Source organism: Setaria italica, chromosome I, assembly GCF_000263155.2.
Source record: "Setaria italica strain Yugu1 chromosome I, Setaria_italica_v2.0, whole genome shotgun sequence".
NCBI classification, from domain to species: domain Eukaryota; kingdom Viridiplantae; phylum Streptophyta; class Magnoliopsida; order Poales; family Poaceae; genus Setaria; species Setaria italica.
In genome coordinates, this window is record NC_028450.1 from 31,413,675 (window position 1) to 31,430,783 (window position 17,109).

The 17,109-nt window shown below is 47.2% G+C and overlaps 1 protein-coding gene across 1 annotated transcript; it reads right to left on the bottom strand.

The window, feature by feature from the left end:
* Window positions 1–6,929: 6,929 nt before the first annotated feature.
* Window positions 6,930–15,074, bottom strand: LOC101764375 (polyribonucleotide nucleotidyltransferase 2, mitochondrial). The gene is made up of 16 exons (XM_004953059.3): window positions 14,647–15,074; window positions 13,845–14,000; window positions 13,589–13,759; window positions 13,240–13,365; window positions 13,010–13,171; window positions 12,745–12,864; window positions 12,322–12,459; window positions 11,672–11,834; window positions 10,652–10,777; window positions 9,950–10,080; window positions 9,616–9,835; window positions 9,468–9,539; window positions 8,729–8,808; window positions 8,431–8,574; window positions 7,542–8,219; window positions 6,930–7,346 (listed from the first exon to the last, which is right to left on the bottom strand). The coding sequence occupies exons 1-16, from the start codon at window positions 14,995–14,997 to the stop codon at window positions 7,248–7,250; spliced, it is 2,937 nt and encodes a 978-aa protein (XP_004953116.2). The 5' UTR covers window positions 14,998–15,074; the 3' UTR covers window positions 6,930–7,247.
* Between the last annotated feature and the right edge of the window lie 2,035 nt (window positions 15,075–17,109).

Below are 17,109 nucleotides of genomic sequence, written 5' to 3' on the forward strand. Positions count from 1 at the left end.
GACCTTGCATTTACCACCTGTAAGCATTTTGTCTCCGGCCCAGATGAATCGTTTCCTTATCTTGTCTAGTTCGTCCAGAACTTCGCATGGTGCTTTTATGACGGTTAGTAGGTATAATGGCTGCGCAGAAAGCACGGCTTTGGTGAGGCAGACTCGTCCTGCTTGTGTGATGTTGCGACTGTGCCATCTAGATAGCTTCTTTGCTGTTTTGTCTATTAGGGGTTGAAAGTCCAATTTCCTTAATCGCCTTATCGCAAGTGGTAGCCCGAGGTATCTTAATGGAAAGCTTGTGCGAGTGATCGGCCATTCGGAGAGGATTTCATCAAGGTCCACATTATCGCAGCTGATGGGAGCCACTGTTGTCTTTTGTAGGTTTGTTTGGAGTCCTGTGGCCTCCCCGAAGAGGTTCAATAGTTTTGTGACATTTGTGACGTCTTCTTGTGTTGGCTTTATGAAAATGACCGCGTCGTCAGCGTACATGGAGATGCTGGTGCGTGGCGTACGCCCTCCCAGCTTTTTGAGTAGTCCCATTCCCGTCGCCGTGTGTATTAGTTGATACAGCGGATCTATCGCAAGGATGAAGAGGAAGGGGGATAGGGGGTCTCCTTGTCGTAGTCCTCGCCCATGTGTTATTGAATCGGATGGAATTCCATTTATCAGGACTTTAGAAGTTGATGTGGCCAGTAACGGAGTTATCCAGTTTCGCCACCTTGTGGGAAAGCCTCTATGTTGCAATAATTCGAGCAGGTAGTCCTAGCGGACAGAGTCAAAAGCCTTTGAGATGTCCAGCTTCATTAGCAGCGTCGGCGTTCTGTGTCTGTGGAATCTTCTTGCCATATTCCGAACATACAGGAAATTGTCGTGTATGCTTCGTCCTTTAATGAAGGCACTTTGGCTTGGCAATATCAGTTTGTCCATATATGGCTGAAGTCTTGTTGCCAGCATTTTGCTAATGATCTTTGCGATGGCGTGTATGAGACTTATCGGTCTGAAATCCTTGACGCTTTCAGCTCCGTCCTTTTTGGGTATTAGCACGATATTTGCTGAGTTAATTAAATTTAGGTCGTTGCATCTACCGGTGTAAAAAGCGTTTACTGCCGCTATAACATCCCCTTTTATTATGTTCCAGCATGATTTGAAGAACAAGCCAGTCAAGCCGTCCGGTCCCTGCGCTTTGTTTTTGGGCAGGTCAGTCATTGCATTTAGTATTTCCTTGTCCGAAAAAGGGCTGTCGATTCCGGTTAAGTCCACCTCTAGGAAATGTAGCTTTTCCCAATTTAAGCCTTTGGTGCGGGCGGATGGGGCGGACATCACGCTGTCGAAGTGGTTTTGGATTATCTGCTGCTTTTGTATGTGCGTTACAGCCCAGCCGTTTCCCCTCTTCAGTCGTTGAATGAAGTTTTTTCTCTTTCTCCCATTTGCCTTGAGGTGGAAAAACCTTGTATTTGCATCGCCCTCTCGTAGATAGGTTATCCTGGAGCATTGTTTCTTCCTTGCTTTTTCTATGGCCGCCCATCCTAAGAGCCTTTTTTTGAGTTTGCTCCGTAATCCGTGCTCCGATTCTGTGAGTGTTCTTGTTTCCTCGGCTATGTCAAGGCACAGGATAACTTCTTGAGCCATGTGCATTTTTAAGCGGGCATCCGAGACATGCATTCGGCTCCATGATCGCAGTGCTTGGGCTGTTTTGCGCAGTTTGTAGCCCAGTCTATGGAATGGCTCAGTGTGGGCCGTCGCCTTTGACCATTCCTGGGTAACTATCTCATAGAATCCTGGTAACCGTGTCCAGAAGTTTTCGAATTTGAATGGCGTCGGCTTGCGGGGACCTGATTGTTGCGCCAGTAGTAAAGGGCAGTGGTTCGAGTGCGAGGAAGAGAGAGCGTGAAGGACGTGATCATCAAATTGTAGGTCCCAAGATTCATTGCAGAATACTCTGTCGATTCGCGTTAGCGTCGGTTGATGCCTTGCATTGCTCCAGGTGAATCTTCTGTTTTGTAAGTGTATTTCTTTAAGTCCGCAATGATTCAGTGTTGCTCTGAAGCTCCTCATAAGTCTCCGGTTTAGGTTGATGTTGTTCTTGTCTCTTGCACTGTAAATTAAGTTGAAGTCGCCAAGGACTAGCCATTTAGTGTTGTCATCAAGCCTCATGGCCCGCAGGTGGCGTAGGAAAGCAGGCTTTGCTGAGTGGCGGGATGGGCCGTATACCGTCGTGAGTCTGAAGTGTAAGTTACTGTGTTTTACTGTTGCTGTTGCTGAGATAGAAAAACGACCTATTTGAATGTTCTGTATGTCAAAAACCCCTTCATCCCAGAGGAGGAGGATACCGCCCTTTGTGCCCGAAGCCGCTTGGTATGCAAATTTATTTAAGCGAGGTCCCCCCAGGAGGTTTGCTAGGGCCGCATCTATATTTTGCATCTTTGTTTCCTGCAGGCATGCGATGTGGCATGTTGTCGCCGCAATAGTTTCGCGTACTGTGAGGCATCTAGCGGGTGCATTTAGACCTCGCACGTTCCAGCTCATTATTTGAAAATTGCCGTTCATTTAAGTTATTTTGTGGCGCTGAAGGTGGACTGGCCGGTGTGTAGTTTTTGTATCAGTTGTTGCGGCAGTGGTGTTGTGACTCGCAGGATATTGATCCCGTAGGCGCGCTTTTCAGAAATCGTAGGTGTTGTTGCCGCTAGAGCATGTTCGTTGTCGCACTTTGTCGCTGTGGGAGTTGGCGTCCAAGGTTTAGGTTCATAGTAGTCGGGGCATAGTTTGTAGTTCACGAGTTTTGCCCGAAGGTCACAGCCAGCAGGGCTAAGGTGGAGTCCTCCCCGAAGGTCGCAGCCAGCAGGGTGAGGCACTGGAACAGGAATTACATAAAGGTAGCGATACATGGTAGAGTAGTAAGACACTTGATGCAAATGTAGTGGCAGAACGCTCATGTAGCCGCATGGTCCGTCTGCTGGAGCTCTCCCACATCATCACCTGCCATCTGTAGGAGTGCGTCGTTCACCTGGTCCGGAGATTCATCATCGAGGTCAAAGAGTGCGGTCATAGCAGATATGATGAAGTCCGGCAGCGCCCCCTGAAACATGTTAAGAAAATCCTGCAGAACTTGTTCAATTGGTGCCATCTCGTCATTGCCGACACCTAGTTTCTTCCATAGGTTTCGTTGCGCGCGTTCAACTGCTGGCATAGCTGGCTTCTTTGCCAGGCGTGCGCTCCTCCGCACCTTGCTCATGTCAAAGGTGCGCCCCCGACTCATGCATTGCTGTGGGGGCTGCAGCAGTGCTGGCGGCGGCGGGGTTGCGAATAGGTCATCTATTTGTGGGGCAGGCGCGATCTGGGCTGTCTGCGGCGCAACAACAGATGGCTGGTTTGGTGTGTGGTGTTCCGGCCTTATAGGATGGGTGTGTATTGGTTGGTAGTAGGCGTCATATGGTGTTTGTGGTAAGTAATGGGTCGCACTGGTGGACTTGGTGCTTGGTGTGAAGTGTCTAGCTTGTGTTTTGTTGTGGGCCAGCTCGTTTACGTCCCCTGCAGGAGAGGCCGCAAGCGTCTTGTTTTGTTGGGTCTACCGCGGCCCAGCTCGTGATGGGCCGCTCACCTCGTAGGTCCGTCCTGCCAGTGTGCCTGCTAGGGCGGCTTGCTGTTGGGCCCCCTGCCGGTGTGGTTCAGGCCCCGTCTGTTGGGCTGCATTGATGGGCTTGCTGCCCGCTGCTCTCTGGGCTGTGGCCTGCTCGTGCTCTTGGCCCGTGTGGCCTGCGTCTTCTTGTTCGGCCTCAATGCACAAGGCATCCAGAGCACGGTCGACGTCTTGGATCGTCGGAGACGCCGCCGCCGCCGCTGGAGCCTGTAGCAGCGCCGTTCGCAGACTGTTGCAGACTCGCGGCAGTGGTACCGGCTCGGACCAGGCCTTTTCCCCTGGCACCGTATCCTCGATGCCGAGTCGGTCGGCGAGCCAGCAGGCTTTACGGATGTACTCGTCGGCGCCGGCGTGCCAGAACCGCATCCTGGCATCCAAAGTGGAGATGTCAGTCATGGGAGGTGCCTCGATTACCTGTTGTTGAACATAGTTCTTCAGCGTCGTTGCTTGCGCCACGAAGAGTGCCTGGAGTTGTGACGGGGCTAAGTTGGTTAGTCCCGGTGCGCCGGCTTCATGGCGTCGTCCATGCGGAGGGGCATAGTTGCGCCTTGGGGGTGATCGTGTGCGGTCACGGCGCACCGTGCCCGCACATCCCCAGTAGTCGTCGCCGAGCTTTCGCCCCTGTCCTGGGTGGTCATAGTCGTCGTCTTGGTCGTCGTCGTCATCTCCTCGGCGGGACGGCCAGACGAATGGCCGTTCGTCACACTGCTGTCGCGCCGGCCGACGCCTGGTGCGGTCTTCTTTGGTGCGCTGGTCTTGACGGGCACTGGCGTCGCGCCTTCTTCCGCCTTCCCCATCGCCGCCCACAGCCCGGGCGCCGTGCTCTGCTCTAGGGCCGCCCACGGGTGCACGTCGTCCCCTGCTTTGATCAGCATGGTGTGGATCCACGCTGATCTGTTCTCGCGGTGGTCGAGGGAGTCGCGCCGGAAAGCGCGACCTTGCATCCGATGGTGCACCGTCGACGAGGCCGTAGCGCCATTCATAGCGATGCCGAATTGGGACGACGCTCTGCGGATTGTCGATGGCTTGCTGAAGATCACGTGCCGCCGCCGAGTAGTCCTCCAGGAGTGGCATGTGGATGAAGACTTCATATCGAGTCCCTTGCTGCCAAGACAGCTGCAGGGGCTCGGCCGAGACTGCAAAGGCGGAGGATTTTACCGCTGGGTTATGAGTGAAGGCAAGCCATACCTTCTTCGGGATTTCGCTCGGGTCCACCGTCCAAGCCCAGAGCTCAATATGCCTGGAGTCTGCCGGTTGAAGGAGATTGGTGACAATGTGCTGCAGGGCACACTTGTGGCCGATGACACGCTCGACGATCTCCGCCTGCTCGAACCTAATTAGGTATGGTTCAGGTTGGTGGAGCGTGACGGTGACGTCGCCAGGCCGCAGGCGGAGTTCTCTGGTAAGTAGGTTGGCGATGTCCCTGGCTCCGGCGTCCGACGGCAGATGCAATGCCCACGGGAAAAGCGCGCAGGCTTCCCAATCCCGCGCATCATGCTCGAGGTGGAAAGTTGTGGAGACGAACACGGTTTCTACTTCTGGCCGCGTGTTTGGGTCTCCTATGGCCATGTTGGATGTGGTATGTCTTGGTTCAGGTGGCGGATGTCCGGCGGCGGGAGGAGTGGTGATGTGTCGAGGTGCGGGCATTGTTGGTCGACGGGCGGTTGGCTGGAGCTGCGGCGCGCGGCTGTGCTGGTGGCGTGGGTGTGCGAGGAGGCCCGCGTATGTCGGGTCTCCGTTGAGGGCGTGGCCGCGCCGCCCTACACTCGCGCTCTCTGTGTCCGAAACGCCGGCACCGGAAGCAGCGCACGGGGTCGCGGCACGCCGAGGCAAGGTGGTCTGGGGCGAGGCACCGAAAGCAGCGGCCCTCGGTCTCGCGTTTGAAGGCAAGCAGCGCCCTGTTTGGTGGCCTCCTTGAATTGCTTTTGCGGCTCCGGTCACTTCCGCCGTCGCGTCGCGGCTTCTCGGGCAGCGCCTACCGCCGCGTTCGTCGACTCCTCACTGGCTGCCAGTCATGGCTCACCAGATTGTGCTGAGATATTCCCATTACTTCGCCGTACCGAGGCCCTGGGCGTGGTGCCGCTGACGTAGAGTCTTGAATGCGCCGCGTAGTCGTCTTGTCGTCGGAGTTACTCCGTCTCCCATGGATAGGAGCGCTCTCTTCCCCGTGGTGTCGCAGAGAGTCCCGGGCGGTTGGAGAATTGAAGCGCCTGCCTCTGACGACCTCCGCATAGGACCGCGTCGCATCTTTCGTAGCGGGAGCTGGCTTGTTGCTGCCGGGTCGCAGATCTTGCAAAGGGATCCCCAGATCCGGCGAAGTGGCCTGCGGATCCGGTGATTCCGGCACCCAATCGGCCTCGAACGGCGGCAGGCGGTGGAACCGTGGAGGTGGCGGTGGGGAGGCGTTGACGAACTGCTCCCAGGCTCTCCTTGAGGGTGGGGAGATTGGGGATGGGGGTTGTAGAATCAGGTTGGGTTTCGGGTTCGCTGGGGCTCTACGGGGGTAGGCTAGGGTTGTCGCCGGTGGCGGCGGGTGGCGCGGTGGCGGGGGAAGGAGGGGGGCTGACGGGGGAGGTTCTCATGGCTCTCATCCTGGGCCCACCACCATCTGCTGGTTCCCGATCCTGATGCTGGCGGCAGCCCCGGCGGGCACGGCGCCGAGGACGAGGTTGGCGCGGCGCAGCGCGTCCCTGAGGTGTGCGACTTCCTTCTCGAAGCACTCGGAGCTGAGCAGCGCGTTGACCCTCCGCCCCTCGCCCCGCCGCCGCCGCTGCGCGTTGTCGCCGGTGGCGGCGGGTGGCGCGGTGGCGGGGGAAGGAGGGGGGCTGACGGGGGGGCTCTCATGGCTCTCATCCTGGGCCCACCACCATCTGCTGGTTCCCGATCCTGATGCTGGCGGCAGCCCCGGCGGGCACGGCGCCGAGGACGAGGTTGGCGCGGTGCAGCGCGTCCCTGAGGTGTGCAACTTCCTTCTCGAAGCACTCGGAGCTGAGCAGCGCGTTGACCCTCCACCCCTCGCCCCGCCGCCGCACGCGCGGGAAGGGGCCACGCAGGAAGGTCCGGCTGCTCGGGTGCGCGGCCGGCGGGCGCTGCGGGGCGACCACTGCGCGACATCCGACGCCCTGCTGCGCGCGCCCGGGGAAAAACACGCGCGCGGGAAAGAGGTCGGGGGCGGATTGGGGAGGACCGGGCACTGCAAATATACGCGGGGCCTAGAGTGTTTTTTTCGCATCGCGAATCCTTCGAGGGAGTTTAGGTGGAGTTCTGTTTTCCTTTTTTTTCCCCAAAGAAAGTATTCAGCTATAAGTACGTGTTACGAACAACTGGTATTCATCGTCTGGATTATTTAAATCAGTATATAGATAAGCAACCTTGCCCTAGTAATATACATTTGCTGCAGCAGGTTCAGGACGCCGGGTGGTTCGTACGCTAACTTTCACGTGATTCTCTGGACCTAATTTTAACTCCATTATGTTCATGCTTGTATGTCGGGGGAAAAAATCAGGACAATGCTTTCAACCGCTAAAGAACAAAATTTCGCTAGCCCCGTGGTTCCTCACGTTGGTAGATCAGCTGCTAGCTTGCTACACATTTACAGGTGTCTGGTCTCCCTTGTCCACTAGTCCAACAACGAGAAGACTGGGATTCCCTTCGCGTTGAAACTTGCACATTTCACAAGTAGTTCCTGTCCAACTTCAAATTCCATTTGACCATTTGCCTGCAACAAATGCTCCATAATTTCAGTAACAGAAGTTCATTGAAAAGGGTCAAAATAGGATTCAAGGGTTAACAATCATGAACATAGTGGCACAACTATTAATAAAAAGAATAGATGCAACAAATGCCCCAGAATAAGCACTTGCATAATGTTGGTATGAACAGGAAAGAACCCTCAACAGTTATATGAAGTTACCTCAAATTTATGCATTCCGCGTGCTCCATCGCTCAGCTCAAGTACTAGTCCAAAGGCTCGAATCTGATAGACCTTTGCTGTAACCACATCACCCAACTTCATAGACCCAGATCGGAAGTTCACCGGAGTCTGCTTCAGGTCCAGAGTGTTGCTAGCAGTTGGTTCTGGAACCTCTTCTGACCCACTGGTTTCCAGGCTGTTACTCCCAGATTCCTCAATCTTTACTTTCTTATCAGTTTTCTTGGTAGCACCTGGGGCTTTCTTAGCGGTAGCTGTCCTAACCTTCTGACGTTCGCTGGGTGCTTTATATGGTCTAGGAGATGACTTGGAAACCCTTGCCCGCTTCTTTGGACCATTTGCGGCATCTTGAGCATCACAGTCAGCCTCACTTCGTATTATAACTGAAGGAGTCGAAAATGCAGGTGCCTCCTCAGCTGTGCCATCTTCATGTTTGCTACTGGATGGCTCAGCATCAGCACCTACACTGGGCATGTTCTCTACAGCAGCCCAGCCTACTTCTTGACTTGGCAAAGGACCTTTACTCTCTAAATCCTTCTTCTTACGTGGTTGGGGTAAGGTTGCCTTAAGTGAGAGTTTAATGTTACCCCTCACGTCCTGTCCAATACACATCAAAGAGAGCGATTGGCCAACAGTTACAATATCGGAGACTTTTGATACCTGAGGGGGGGACAACAAAACAAAATACACAAATAATAGTTAAAAATGATGAAAAGCTGGTCTGTCAGTATTCAACCCAATAAGTAAGACAAAACAAAAGAAAGCTATTCGAGAAACAAATATTTAACTACTTCTAATAAGCATCCAGTAAGTCTGGAACCATAGAGGTGCACTAACAGAGCTGAGTAAAACTGATTCACAAGAGAAGTACCGGTTCATGTGACAGCTCTGAAATGTGAAGAAGGCCTTGCTGTCCACCATTGAACTCCACAAAAGCGCCATACTCCTTAACTGAGGAAACAGTTCCTTTGTATGTCCGACCAACTTCAATTTCACGTCCCACGAGAAACTCAACCTGCATTTAAAAGAAAAGGTAGATTTCATTATATGAATATTCTTCTTCCCAGTCGCTTGCACTTAGCATTTTAACTAGCACAAAAGGGGATTATGTATACAGTAAGCAAGGGTTATCAAGCGCTATCATAAGTGGGTGTCATAAGAACTAGTACCTTCTCAATAGCTTTATCCATAATAGGTTGGGTTTTAGCAACAATAGTGACTGTACCATCACTGACTGATACCCGTGCACCTAATAATGGAAGAGAGAAATTAACACCCAGTAGTTGAAGAAATATAACCCAGCATAGTTATATAAAAAATGCTCAATAATTGAAACATGTAATTAATTATACGGATGAACCATGTTTTGTGCCACTGGTTTATCACACTGAGGTGCAAACCCAAAGCCCGCATAAGTATAGCCAGTGCAAAAAAAACAAAAGGTCACAGCTTAAAGAAAAATGGGACAGACCCTGGAATATAAAATCAAATGAAACCATCTATACCAAGATGTTTCCCAGTTAGTTTAATATGTGCAGCTCATTGCCATATAAAGTCATGTTAAGCACATAGCTGATGTAATCACCAAATGGTAGAGGATGGATTAGTTTCGGTGTCCTTGATACCCCACTGTTTTCTCCCTTCATCCAGTCATCTAGTCAGCTATTGAAAATGCCTGTTTTTACTCCTTACGAATTTGCAGATGAAAAGCACTTCTCTTACTCCCCCCGCCCCTCCTCACCCCACCCTCACCAAGAATCAAGTTCCTGGCTTCACCCCTGACAACAGGTAATGTCCAAAATATGCACCAATATCCAATACCTTGTCCGATGAAATAAATAAATCGTATCTTACAAAAGAGCACAAGAAAGAACATGAACAAAGGCAGGTGTATAGATAGCTTGATACCTGTTTCTTGCTCAATTTTCTTCCTGTGGAAAAGCAGTTTCCTAAGAGAATCGCTGCTGAAGCTCAGTGTAGCTGCAAACAGAGGGTCAGTTCTGACCTTAATCATATCAGGATTGTGACAAAACAACAAGCAAGTACATTAACAAACCTAATCGAGGGGCACTTCCATCATTCATAGCACGTGCGATACTTATTTCCTGGTCCATGCGGTCAAGGATTTGAGTACGAGCCTTCCGTGCAGGCTCTAAACTTTCACATACTATGTCCAATGGTATTCCAGCAGGTTTTATATCCAGCTGAATAGCAGTAATACCTTTCCTTGTTCCTGCAATTTTGAAGTCCATGTCACCCAAATGATCTTCAAGACCCTGACAAAAAATGATTATCATGTTCAGTTGAGCATCAACATCCTTTTCATTCTGTGGAAACAGAATATACAATTGACTGAAAAACCTTTGAATGAAGTGCATCAAAACACTTACCAAAATATCCGTTAAGATGCGATAATTAGAAATATCTCCAGTTGTTGGATCTACTTGACTTACAAGACCTACTGAAACACCAGCTACATGTTCTCTTACTGGTATCCCAGCATCCATCAAAGCCATACTTCCTGTGAAACCACATTTACAAATGAATGAACATTAAGAAAGAAATAATAATTTTCTAGCTGTTCAAGGGTGTCACAATAACAATGAAAAGGTAATTTACATCAAATAAGAAAATACTCCCTCTATCTAAAAAGGAATGGCATTCTAGCTTTGTCCGAAGTCAAACCATCTAAGATTTGACCAACTTATAATACAGAAAAGGACCAATATGTGGTGCCAATTAAGCATCATTAGATTTACGATGAGTATTTTCATAGTATACCAATTTGGCATCATAAATATTGATATTTTTCTCTATAAACTAGGTCAAACTTGAGATAGTTTGACTTAGGACAAAATTATAATGATATTCCTTTTTGGGATGGAGGGAGCATGAGCTAAACAAATTATTATTTTATCAAAAGCAGATTCCTTGCATTTATGGCAGAAAGGAAAAGGGTGGTGCTAATGAAAAGCTTCGCTTTGTTAAAAAAAGAAAACAAGGGATTCAATATATTTCTTAGGATAGTGAAGCATGTGGTCTTGCAAACTGAAGTACAGCGCCACTATAAGAGAAAATGGTTTGTTGCATACCTCCACATACTGATGCCATTGATGTCGAACCATCAGAGGCCATGACTTCTGAATTTACCCGAACAGTATATGGAAAATCACTTTCTGGAGGAAGCACAGCGAGCAATGCTTTCTCCGCAAGAGTGCCTGCACAATGGTACAAAATAAATAACTGCAGTGCTGGTATTCATTTTGCTTTATCCAAATTTAAAACAGACCATAGTAGCCCAATCTTGCCCAAACCACACCAAATCCTCAAGCTTTCATGCACTATTTGAAGTTCCCCAGACTCTACTCTGTTCCAAAATATGTCGTTTTAGTATTGTCCTATGTCGAACTTTTCTAACTTTGACCAAGTTTATATATACAATACCAAATAAATGCACTGTAAGGACATACTTCATGGTGGATTTAATGAAACTAATTGGATGCTGTTGATGTTAGTGCATTTTCTGTAAACTTGATCAAAGTTAGCGAAGTTTGACTCATAAACTTGACACAATACCAAATGAATGCACTATAAGGACATACTATATGGTGGATTTAATGAAACTAATTGGATGTTGTTGATGTTAGTGCATTTTTCTATAAACTTGATCAAAGTTAGAGAAGTTTGACTTAGGACAAAACTAAAACAACCTACATTTTGGACTGGAGTAATATAACACAGCTACTTCCTCCACTTTTCATATGACATATTAGGATTTGAGGGAAAAGGTCGAACTTTATAAAAGTTGACGGACAATTAGTTTTATACGCATGCCTAGTATACAAAAGTTGTATGAACAGATACAACAATGATTTTGCCGCAATTGATTATAAGAGAAACTTGTGGTCAACATATGTTTCTAAAGACTGCAAATCTTGAATACACCCTATAAAAAGAAATGGAGGGGGCATACTACTTCATCTACCAATTAAAGATTAATTATATCACATTGATAAGCCTCTATATGAGCCAAATTGGGCGAGGATATCAGACATATTCCTTTAACTAACTTCAGGATAGTTCATTTAGTATATGGAAGAGAAAGCGTGTACCATGTCCAACTTCCCGTCGATTCAGGCCCCCACGTTTGGCAACTTCATTTATCGAAAATGGTGGAAAGCTATAGTGAAGCATGAAACGCTTTGTTGGAGGGCCAACAATTGAATCCAGTCGCTGAGCATCACCAGGAGCACCAAGGGTAACTGTACACAGAACCTACAACCATGGTGCTGGTTATTTGCATGATTATATATGCAACAACTTGGTCCAAAAAATATGTTAAGTTCCTCCAAAGTTAAGCAAATAATACTGTGTGTATGTGTTGTTTTATCATTTGGTACTGTGGACTGTTAGCATTAATCTTGTTACTAGAGAGTTGTGCCCAGGGTCAGCTAGTGTCTAGTTCATTCCTATTAGTGCTGGCTAGATTTTAGCTTGTTGAAGAGAATAATATGCAGATCATATGGGCATTGACTGCATTAATTATAATGGGCAAGCGTGCAAGCCCTGTATCAGCTACATATATGTGAGAAAACGATGAGGGCTAGTGTGGTCGCATCGACCAAATACTACTTGTTATTTTTGTGCTTGTGTGTGTCCACCAGGCATAAACATTAGCGTGTGTTTGTAATAAACACGTAGAAACTGAGGGAGTGATTTCCAAAATGCACTGTAGAGTTAAGGATATAGAGATAGAGAGCACCTGTGTATCTCCACGTGAAAACAGGGCAGATCCATGTAATACTGGATATGTGTTGGCTTCACAAAACAATGGTCTGACCTCATCAAGTTGTCTACCATCTACTCTAAGTCCCTCCTCAATTATTCTTTTACGTATGACCTGCACAATTCGACACAAATCCTTGTCAATCAAAGTAGCGAAAGTGATCCAATAAGAATATAGCAATGAACAAAGTAGCATCAAGTGGTGTCACTTAAATAAATTTGCCCAAATATTCAGAAATTCCCATGAACTAATGTACAGCATCTTCAGAAATTTGAGTAAAATCATTAGACTAAGATTATACATTAAGCTACAGACATGTAACAGCATGCATTCAATGCTGAGTAATTTCTTCCCTCTTTTTTGTTGCAAGATTCTGCCAAAGAAATTAATGTAGCCTACCTGTTTCCTCACTGTGTCAACTGCCTTGGAAAGAAACTTCAAGCTGTCCTCATCGTTTTCTTCTTCAAGCTTTGCTTTCACAGATTGTGTGATTTTTTCTAAAGCTTCTCCCCGCTCAAACTGAAATGAAAATATCCAATAAATCCATGCTGTGAAGGGAAAAAAACACTTTGCACTTCTTGCTGGTGGCAGGGGTTTGTAAATGTTGATCAATATCGAATGTTTTGGCTTCCCCTCCACCAAGCATAAGATAAAATATAATAACCTTGCCATATGATGAATCAGTGAAGACTTCCTCAATGGGTGCTTCTGATAATGTTCTAATTTTCTCGTAGGATGTATCTGAAATCAGAGATATCTTGTATTCTTTCTTCTCTTTACCAGCTCGCTTAGCCAATCTTATTTGAGGGTCAATACATTTAATTGCCTGAGTAATAATAAATGCATGAGACTATACTCACAATGGATCAAAAAATAAAAGATAAATAAGATTACCTCAGAGTGTGCAAGCTTCATTCCTGCCTGAAGATCTCTTTCAGTTATTTCACGAGCTTGTACATCTATCATTAAAGTTTTATCCCGTGAACATGCATAAACAAGATTGAGATCACTCAAACCTAGCTGCAAAGCACCGTAATATAAAAAAATATGAGTCAACTGAACAAATTTGTAGTAGTGCAGATGATCCCAAGTATGATATTAAGTTAGATCCATTATGAAATGCTACCAGGAAATATAAGGTCCACAAGCAGTATAAATGCACAACATCATGAAAACAGTACATGCACAATTTACAGGATACAACAAATTTGTTCCCTGTGTCAGTAAACCAATCAAAATTTACCTCATCGACTGTAGGGTTTAAGACAAAATTCCCATCAATTCTCCCAACACGTATTACTCCAATCGGCCCATTCCAAGGTATATCAGATAGCATTAATGCAGCGGAAGAGGCGTTAGCAGCCATCACATCTGGATCTTGCTTTCCATCTGATGAAAGAACATTTACCATGATCTAAAAAAGAGGATGTGTGATTTTATCAATGAGTTCCAATGATTGTTCAAACTACAATAATTTGATGTATCATAAGAAAGAATACCTGAACTTCATGGTAAAAGCCAGGAGGAAACAGTGGTCTTATAGGTCGATCAATTATACGCCCACACAGAAGTTCTCTTTCCTTAGGGGCACCTTCCCTGCGCATATATGTTGTGGGAATAACACCTTGCGCATATTGTTTTTCTTGATAATCAACCTACAGCCACCCAAAAAGAAAAACTTCATTGGGGCGAAGAAACAACCAAATAGTACTCAAAAGATAAATATAAGACAGAATATTGCATTAAAAATGCAAGATCACACAGAACATAACTTTTGGACCCTGAACTTCTAAAATCATCACAATTTTTTTATAATTTAGACTTAAAATACCGCATAGGATAAAGAGCTTGTTAATTAGATGGAGCTTTTGCGACATTTCAAACTCAAATATCCTTGCACTAAAAAAAGGTTGATTATACTGCCTACTTGGAATCAGTTTCACCAAATTCTTGATGCCAGTTGTGTGCCTATTTGCATGATTAAGAACAAAAACTAATCATTTGGCAATCAAAAACATGCTTGTAAAACATGAAGCAAATTTTAAAACATCAAAGCTCAAATGTGAGTATTGAGGCAGATGTAATTATGGCAGTATAAAATCTGGAGTTTCCTTAATCCTTATGAAGCCAAATCAAGCATGATTCATCAACTGAAAGTTGTTTATGCTCGCATAACATAACCATATCAAATTGCAGGATTTATAAGTGGGGGCAGATGAACTGGGCATTCCTTGTAGAATTCAACGCTCTCTAAAATCACACATCACAATCACATTATACAGGCCATGGGAAGGACCGTACAGTTAGTGGGAGGAAGTCCCGGACGGGCTCGTTGGACTTGGCGGCGGCGACGGTTGAGAGGACGTGGGTGTCTTCCATGGAGATCACCACGGAGCCGTTCGCGAAGCGCGCCATCTTTCCCGTCTCGAAGGCGATTGTGCGGCCCCCGATCTCAAACTCCTCGCGGAAGCTCTCCAGCACCTTCCGCCCCGGGGCAGGAGGCGGCGGCGCCGCATCCGTAGCCGCCTCCTCGGCCGCGCCGGAGAGGAATGCCGCGCGGGCGCCGGGGACGGCAAGGGGCGCCGCGGGCAAGCGGAGGCGGGGCCGGCGGCGCGCCAGGGAGCGGAGGGAGGCGGCCACCGCCATCGACATGGTGGCGGGCGGCGAGCTGGGAGGAGCAGGGGGCAGAGGGTTTTGGTTAGGGTTTAAGCGAAAGAAATGGTTGGGTCTCGCAGTCTTTGCCCCCTGTTGCGGCGGAGTTGTTTGTCTCGCTGTGAACCATGGCCCACATGTCAGTTGGCGAAAACGCCGCAGCTTCTCGCGTTTCTGTCCTCCCCGCGATCTAAACCGTAAACGCAGCGATCGACGGCTCAGGATTCTCGAGGCGTGTCGACCGAGAGCACCACGCATCCAGCGGTTCCCCCACCGGCGCCGGAGCACGCCGCGTGGCCGTCGTCTCCCTCGTGACCGACGGCGAAGATGGCGATGCCCTTCGGGGCTTCGGCGCACGGAGCTGCTCTGAACGGTCGACACGCCCGTCGTTCGTGGCATCTGGTTGCTGTTCGCGGGTGGGAGCTAGCAATGGCTGGTCTTCGCTATATATCTCATTTCTTCCCAGAGATCGGAATCGTTCTTGGTGGATAACGAATTTGTGATGTGTAGAGAAAAATTCTCGCGCTTCCATGCCCGGTAAAGTAGTTGAATAGTCATTGGATATAGATGCTTTTGTCCTAATTTTGGCGATGCTTATGTGTTGTGCTAATTTGTCCTTTGTGATGTGTTGCAGCTCTTCCTCGCAATATGTTTTGTGTTTGAATGAGAGCTTGGGGCTGAACTGAGTAGCATCTGTGACTATATGAGCGTCCACTGCATATTCTGGAGCATTGTAAGTTCGAGTTAGTTTTTTTTTTCCCATGATAACGATCTTAATCTCTGAAGAAGCTTAAGACGCAACGGAAATCCTAAGATTAAGCGAAATGTAAAATCTGAAGCACCACTCCTTCATTTCTTCGATCATATTGTTTGTTTGTTGGATATTGCTACTGTCAGTTATTCAATATCTTGTTACACCGTCACTCGTGAGTCTTGAAGTGGTATTATGGCACTTTTCTTACCAATGACCCAAGTGGCCAAGTATGATAAGAACAGTTTTATGTGCGAAGAATAGTTGGTTCCCCAAACTAGCAAATAATATTTCTGTGTCAACTGCTAAACCATCTTCCATCATAGTTAGTCTAAGTAAAATATAGGATCCTAAAATATATGTGATTTGGCCAAGTGTTAAAGGTTTGCTCAAATTTATATGTGCTTTATGCCTCACTAAACCCTTTTTCATATTTCCTTAGACTAATCATGTCCTCTATACCAACTATATGCAATCGTTGTTTTGATCACTGTTTACTATTGGCCATGAAAGGTGCCATTTCGTTTGGTGACTAAAAGGCTATTAAATATGTCAGATGAATGACATCTGTACTACTCAATTGTGCACCCTCCACATGCTAAGAAAGAACAAACCAGTTATTTCTGGTGGGGCAACCATGTTCCCTTGAGTGTTGTTTACTTTATATTACTCTGAAGATTGATAGCAACATAATTTTTTGAAAGGGAATGGAAGCTCACAGTTGCTTCATAGATTATTAAGCTACTTTTTAAACAGAAATCAGGGAGATGATGTATCAAGAGAAAATAAGCTTAATTCCATTACAAGATGAACAAATTGAAAAATACTGGTGCTTATGGTGTTGACAAATGGCCACGTCCATGATACACTGATGGTATTTTCCAGCTTGAGTGATCTTTAAATCTGTACGTAGAGAAAACTAGGCTATTAGGTTTCTAGGAAGCCTTTTTTTTCTTTTTTGTTGTTTTTTTGTCTTGTAAGGACAAAAATCATTGAGCACACGCATTCAGAAGTGGAGGCTATCAATTCAAAAATTCTTGATCCCTGCGCGTGTTGATGCTTTGTCATGGGACACGTAAGGTCGAAAAGGACCTATTATTGGTGCTTCTCAGTGTAGTGTGAAGTGTCCATGATGGCGATTATTAGGTGCACTTCCAGCAGGCAGGCTCACCACCTCGATGGCTCCTCCACCATTCCACCTGTTCAAAGGATGGAATGGGGATTCAGAAATTCCATTGGAAGGGGTCCACTGCCCTGGGCCTCAACCATTAAATCTCACTTTTGTGGAAATGCCATTCTTTGGTGGTATTGATTTCTTTTCCTTTATTGTGGAAGCAGTTTCCACTAAATATGCATCATAT